This window comes from Rosa chinensis, chromosome 5 (genome assembly GCF_002994745.2).
Source record: "Rosa chinensis cultivar Old Blush chromosome 5, RchiOBHm-V2, whole genome shotgun sequence".
Taxonomy (NCBI): domain Eukaryota; kingdom Viridiplantae; phylum Streptophyta; class Magnoliopsida; order Rosales; family Rosaceae; genus Rosa; species Rosa chinensis.
Window position 1 is genome coordinate 11,008,989 of NC_037092.1, and position 7,195 is coordinate 11,016,183.

The 7,195-nt window shown below is 39.6% G+C and overlaps 1 protein-coding gene across 1 annotated transcript; it reads right to left on the reverse strand.

The window, feature by feature from the left end:
* Positions 1–412: 412 nt before the first annotated feature.
* On the reverse strand, positions 413–6,814 carry LOC112168277 (homeobox-leucine zipper protein ATHB-14). Its single transcript, XM_024305396.2, has 18 exons — positions 6,099–6,814; positions 4,742–4,901; positions 4,351–4,466; positions 4,172–4,262; positions 3,969–4,064; positions 3,737–3,850; positions 3,536–3,619; positions 3,221–3,376; positions 3,067–3,141; positions 2,876–2,982; positions 2,594–2,783; positions 2,306–2,494; positions 2,129–2,209; positions 1,881–2,015; positions 1,461–1,786; positions 1,204–1,315; positions 960–1,109; positions 413–761 (listed from the first exon to the last, which is right to left on the reverse strand). The coding sequence occupies exons 1-18, from the start codon at positions 6,305–6,307 to the stop codon at positions 615–617; spliced, it is 2,538 nt and encodes an 845-aa protein (XP_024161164.1). The 5' UTR covers positions 6,308–6,814; the 3' UTR covers positions 413–614.
* Between the last annotated feature and the right edge of the window lie 381 nt (positions 6,815–7,195).

A 7,195-nucleotide genomic window follows, 5' to 3' on the forward strand; every position in this document is an offset into this window, starting at 1 on the left:
GTCCTCCTTCCTATAGAGATAGAGCTGCAGAAATGCAGCAGACTGGGGCTTAAAGCCAAAGTAATGGCTTCTACTGCTTGGAAAATGACTTGTCAGCGGACCTATCTGAAACCCTTCACAGTAGTCTATTGATTGCTATGGATTTTGATTAGTTGATTCCTATGGATTTTTGATTAGGGACCGCCAAGGTAAATTCCTAGACTCCTGCCTCTACTTTAAGGGACATTTTTTGTTCAAATTATTAAGGACACAGATACTTCAGCTTCATTAACTTTATTAAGGACACAAATACTTCAGCTTCATTAACTTTCTTACCGCCGAACCTAATGACTAGTATAGAACGTACTACAGTAAAAATAAGTAGTTCGTTGAATGAGAGTTAGGAGACATGAAGTAAATGTGATGCCACAAGTAGACTGCAATTCCATACTAACCATACTCATATTCATTCAGCCAAATTAATTATAAGCATCCATAGTGGAGACTTAAGAGTCTCCATTAAATTCTGCTGCTACTGGCTACATTAAGATAAATATGTCTAAAGTACTCTCGAAAGTAACTACGTACATAACTTAATAGATAGCTCAAGTATTATTGGGAATCTATTATCGCCATCACACGAAAGACCAGTTTGTGAACATGAGCGCCAGGCAATGGTTGGAATCATCATCGTCAACAACTTTCCAAGCAATAGCCTGCTCATAAGATACCGGCCTGCCCATGCTAGAAGCACATATTCCCGCTGGCAGATATGCAAACCCCTGAAAGATCCAGAAAACTTGGTTAGAAACGGGTGCAAAGTTGCTCTATGAGCAAACAATTCAACATAAGAGAAAGCAAACTATAAATCAAAGATCAGAACCCGACGAAGTCCAATATATGAATTGGGATTTGTCATGCACATTATCCACTCTAAGCACAGCAAAACTCCAACTATTGAAGTAGGTATGCGTCATTACCTGGTGCATGATTTTGGAGAACTCTGAGCAGAGAACTTTCCGTCCAGCTTCATCCAGAATCTTGTCAAGCATGATGTCTTGGAGGGCCACAAGAGTTGTTTCAAGCATGTCGAGTCCGGCCTGGTTTGCAAAGGTGAACACTGGGGATGCCTGCAATTATATTTTAACAACCATGTTGAGAATGTACCAAAATTTAATGTATTTCATTCTGTTGGCTTATGTTGAGAAGAAAGAAAGCATATACATTTGTTTTCACAGAGCAACACATGATTGCATCAGGATGGCTCCAAAGCTGCTTCAGAACAGCATCACCAGATGGGGAATCTAGTCGAAAGAGCTCTGCCCCAGTGTGGATCCTGAAAAATAATACCAAATGTTCAGGGAAGTGCAACTAAACAGGACCATTCACTGCTAAGATATGGGGTTGCCTAGTCCAGCGGAAACAGATATTTGCCCAATAATACAGGCAAGTAGGCCAAAAAGATCATTTTAGAGTTGTACCTGTAGCTTCGGAAAATCCAGCGTGCCAAAGTATGAGCCTCAGGAGAACCAGGAAGGGATTTTGGTCCCATTTGGGAGCTAAGACGAGAAGGGGCAATAGCCATAGCTACCCTTTGAACAGAGCTTACAACACCACGCACATACTGGCGAGCCATAGCTGCTACACTGTCGCGCAGGTGATTCTCAAATGTAAATTGGAAGGCTATGGTCAGAACTGACCTAAGGTTGTAACTATTTGCATCACCCTCGTTAACTCGGCGAGCACTGCTGGCTCCTACTTCAAGAGTAGAGGCCAAATCCAATGTGCGATTTGCAGTCGGTCCGTCCTGCAACAAAGAAAAAAGACAAATCAATTATACTCACAGTAGATAGATGCAGGAAAATACTGTAAGGATGGTCAGAGTAGAGATGTTACTGAACTGTTTTGGCATCCAACGGTATGACATGAAAACCAGATGGCAACAAAGGAGCATCATCAGCAAATGATTCATCTATAGGTGCAAACACAAGCTGAGCACAGGCACCAACTGCATTTTCATCAACCCCGCTGCACAACTGCCTCAGTATTTATCAGGAAAATGTGTTAATAAGAAAGTCCATGATGATAAACGAATTGAAATTTCAAATCTACGTATGTGTATATATATTCAAGAGTCAGTAATACTAACCTGTAATAAGAACATATCTCGTGCCAAAGCAACATCTTCAGGAGAGTAAGCATGACCTTCTAGCCGAACAACCTCTAAGAACTGCACAAGAGTGAACAGTAGACATTTAGTAGCAGAATAATACCCAAGTTTGATCTGGAATGATTGAAATAAGTTTGAGAGGATGATAGCCATTACCTCCTCATTCTCCACAGTGGGTGCAAGAGGTAAAATAACCTGGCTGCTTGGGAAGCCACCTGGTCTTGCACAAGGAACTGCGTAAGGGCTAGCTTTAAGACATGCAGCAGAGTATGCATCAACCCCATAGTCGGCCCACTCTGATCGGTGCTCCCTCAGAAAACGAACAAGCAAAGCAGGAGGAACACTCTGCACACCCCAATGAACAGTCATAAGGCAATTATCGGTGCAAGCAGAAATAAATGTTGCTCAAAATTCATCCCCAGATAATTCAAAGCAATGTCATACCTGCAGCAACATTGATGCCTTGGCACACAGCACCCCTCCTCCAAAAGATGGGAAAATGGATGCATTATACTGAGAACCAAGAAACTTGTTTGGAGACGAGTTTATGGCAATGGTCACATCCTCCGCACCATCACTACCCAAAAGGGACCAACCATCATCCGCAAATCCATTAACAGCATCGTTGAAACCTCTGTAGACCCAATTCCAAAAATTCTTAGCAACATTATTATGAAAGTAGATGAAGAGTAATCAAGAGAGGATACCGAGTCTCTGAGGGTTTACCTGCAGAGCCTTTGACTAAAAGTTCTCAATACAGCAGGCTGGCGACCCCCAGCATACTGAATTTCTCCAGTGGCCTCTTGAGCTATCTGCCTTATGTGACGCAGGGCCTGAACAATAAAATTACGAAGGTAAATTGTGAATAAAGGGAAGAATAAACTAGAATGTAAATGACTTTTGTATGTAATACTTACTGCAACAGTCATTTTTTGAGCAATGATTTTGGATGATTCATAAAGTGACCTGAGAACTTCAGGAACGCTCCAGGCCTAAACACAAAGGCACTCATTAAGGCAATTAAATAGACTAAAGAGTGAAGGGACAAATGCTAATCAGCTATTCTCTCACATCTAAATCGACATGATCAACAATGTGAATAATGGAGCCGCCACCCTCACACGGTCGGATAAGAAAGCCACTAGGAAGCATCTCAGCTCTCACAAAACTTGGAGATGGGGGCCCTGTTGGGCCGCCGGTAGAAGAAGTCAATGACCTCTCACATACCTATAAATGGAATTTCGAGATGGTAAGATGCAATATAGTCCCATTAAACTCCGGAGATTTTAAATTGAGGTAAGTAATTACAATTCTTATGTCTTAACAGAATGTGCCCCACATTTATTTCCCCATCTTAGAATACAAAGGATTAAGTTAATGAATTACCACAAGACTACCATCTTCCAATGTTGTAGTATATCTTAGCGTCCAAAAGTCACGAGCTGCAGCTAGTGTTGTCGGTGCATAAGTCTGGTGGGAAAGAACATGTGACGATTAAGAAAACTAAGCAGCATACAACAGCTCATTTTAAAAGAATTCCAGTTCCTGATACATGCATTGAGAAAGCACCAATTCACAAAAACAGACCTGCATGTATAAGAGCTCAATTGTTCCACCATTTCCCGCAGGAATTATACTCAGTACATCAAGGCAACGGCAATCCCGAAACCACGATGGACGATCTTTGAGGATTTCGGCGACCTACAGTGGAAGTCAACATACATTTTAGACAAAGAAAATAAATAATAGAAGCATCAAAAAGTGTTTTAAATGCTAAACATATGTAAATGAACCGAGGAAAAATGAAGAAGATATGTACCTTTGTGGGCTCTAGGCTCACAAGACCGCAAGCTCGTGCTGCTACCCCACTGGAGTTGCGGGAAACAGCGACGATTCCAATAGAATCCGGACCAGGCTGAAAATTATTACTGGGATAGTTAGATTTAGAAGTTGATATAAAAGTAATCAATTCAGTAGCGCATGCACGTATCTATGCATGTTGAATGATTTAAGATAAATTACCTTCATCCCAATCATCTGGACCCAGTCGACAGCAGTTCCAGTAGCCTTGGAAAGGAACTCTGCCAAGGTCTCCTCCGCAATTGCTAGAAGACTGAAATAAAATATAAAATATTATTCATTTTCCTAAATCATAAACCAAACAGCTTTAACTGATTTATCCAAGGACAAAAATTACTTACCCAGCTGGGTTGTTAGCATCCCTTTGAGGATGCTGGGGAGTTGGGTTGTGCTGTTGTTGGTGCTGACCATTCATGACCACAGACTCGCAGCTATTGTCTGTGGTCGTTCCAGATGCCTGCTTGCAATAGGAAAAGAAAAATTAGAATGTGATTTATTAACCTCATTAGAATGTATATCCACTACTTTCACGGCAAAGCCTATGATGGTATTAAACCTTGGTAAACGATGAACAACCAGTTTAAAGAAATAGGTAGGGAAATCTAAGGAAGCAAGTATAAATGTAAAACCAGGAGAAGCAGAAAAGCTTTATATGTGCAAGGAAGAACAAAAAGTTAAAGTGTGGAGTATCTACAACTAAAATAGGCGGTTAGTAAAGGTGGAGGGAATTACGGTATGCAGTTGCTGCTTCATGAATCCATTCTCATAAACCAAATGAGAGACTTGCTTCTGTAAGCGGTCATTTTCTTCCATTAACAGCTTATTCATGGCAGACAGCTTTCTATTCACTGTTGTGAGTCGAGAAGATTCCTTCCTCTGCTTTTCCCGGCATCTATTTCAGTAAGAAAAAAATAAGCAGATGCAAGGTAGACAATAGTTTTCCAGTTCATTATATAAAAGGATTACAATAGCAGCTGTTTAATTTAAGATAATGTAAATTATGTAACTGTTACAGATGATAATAAATAATAAGCAGCATAATATGAACAGCTTGAAATGCTGAAAATTCTCATATCAGAGTAGCATAAAAAAATATCCAGAGTGCCTCAGATTTCAGATTAAAGTTAATGCATTCCCATTAATTCATGGGGACCAGTGTTAAAACACTAGGCCGAAGAATCCATCTTTGATAGATTAAAGAATTGTGTACTAATTGAGCGTGTTTAGGACAACAACAACAACAACAACAAACACTTGGAAAACAGTGAGACATAGAAAGAACCAAAATAATTGAATACGAATCCAAAAAAGTGAACTGAGAAGTCATTATCCTTCATTAAAAACCCAAAAGACGCAAAAGCAATATTTACATTTAACCACGCCTTTCTGGGTTTCTACACAGATAAAAAAGAAGACCCAAGAATCGTAGGATTTTCTGCTTGCATTTGAGAATTAAAGAGAGAGAGAGAGAGAGAGCCAAAAATCAAATGTAGTGAAATAAAACAAGGATTTTCATCCAAAGTTAAAATCAACTGTCCTTTTCCTTCAATTGTATTCTCAAAATATACAGAAACCCGTTTGCAGAAGAAAATTGTCATCTATCCAAAAACAAACAAACAAGTCCAAATAAATATAAAAATGGAAGAGAAAGAACAAACTCCATGTCTGACCAAAAAGAATTTTCCATAAAGGGAAATTAAATCTTATAGAGATGCAAATTAAATGAGAAAAATTAAAGACAGAACCTTTCAAAAATAAAAGAGAAGCTTTAGATTTGCATTATTAAATAAGAAGGATAAAATAACAAAAAGTTGTCTTTTTCTCCTCAAAGAAACTGTGCCTTTACTCTGCTTTTGCAAACGGTTAAGAACCATTTCTGAAACCAAACCCACATTTCCTCTTCAGTTGAAAACACAAAAACCAACTCATCGCTCGAAAAAACACAAGGAAAAATCTTGAGTCTGAGATCCATATGCCAAATAAAAATGGTAAAATCAAAGAAAAACAAAAACAAAAAGCAGAGCAAACCACAACAAAATGAGCTCATTTTAACCAAAATGGTATACAAATGCTTCTGATTTGTTTATACCTTCGATTCTGGAACCAGACTTTGATCTGTTTGGGCTCAATGTTAGAGAGAATAGGACACTCTCTAATCAGCTGCTGCCTTCTCAAAGAACTAGGCTTTGGGCATTCAGAGTAGACCCTCTCCAAGGCCTCAACTTGCTCTGGTGTGTACCTTACATACTTGCTTGAATCCATTTGGTTGTGTTTTTCTTTGTGCATAACAAGTGCCATGCAAATTGAAGGAAACCAAATCTAAGCCAAGAGAGAAAAACCCAGATGGAAAAACAGAGACCCAGATAGTGTTTTTCTCTCACTGATTTGAACTAGTTAAAAGGGCTAGAGCTAACTGTTTTGGACAGAAACAAACAATGGGTGAAGAAAGAAAGGTGCTTTTGTGAGGGTTAAGCTAAGCTAGAATAGCTGGTGTTCTTCGTCTTCTTCTTCTTTGTTGTAATTGTGATCAGTGGGCAGGCTCTCTCCACCAAGAGAGCCTCCTCTATCCTTCATCAGATGACTCGATGATCTCTAGCTTTCTACTCTCTTTCTCTCAAAAGACAAAGAACTCAACTAGCAAGTGAAATGAGAGAAATGTGGTAAAGGCTTTTGCTTTGCTTAGCTCCACAGTGGCTTATGGTTTTGTTCCTCCAGACTCAAATCTCAAGAAAAAAAAAACCCCACAGAAAGACAGAGAGAGAGAGAGAGAGAGTGTGTTGTTGTTGTGGTGAGTTGGGTTGTGTTTGTATGTGACAGAGAAAGCAAGCAGAAGATAACAAAGAGCCAATTGAAAAATTGAGAAACCCCCTGTCCTTTTCTCTCCTTTCCCTATTGGGTTTTTCTCCCCATACCAACTAATAAATAATCAAAAAGATGCAACATTTATATCTTTCTTTTATTTCTGATTTGTAAATAACCTCAATAAGTGTGTTTGATGTGATGAGCGTAGCGTTAAGAGAGAAAAAGGAAAAGAATAAAATTAAATGAGGGACGGCAGGGGCTAAGCGGAGTTTGATATGATATGATGTGAGCCTGCTCGACTTTGCAGGAGCAGGTCGTGGCTGGGAGAGACCCGAAGCCCTGACACCGTTTCAAAACACCAAAAACCAGACCACAGACGTTTTC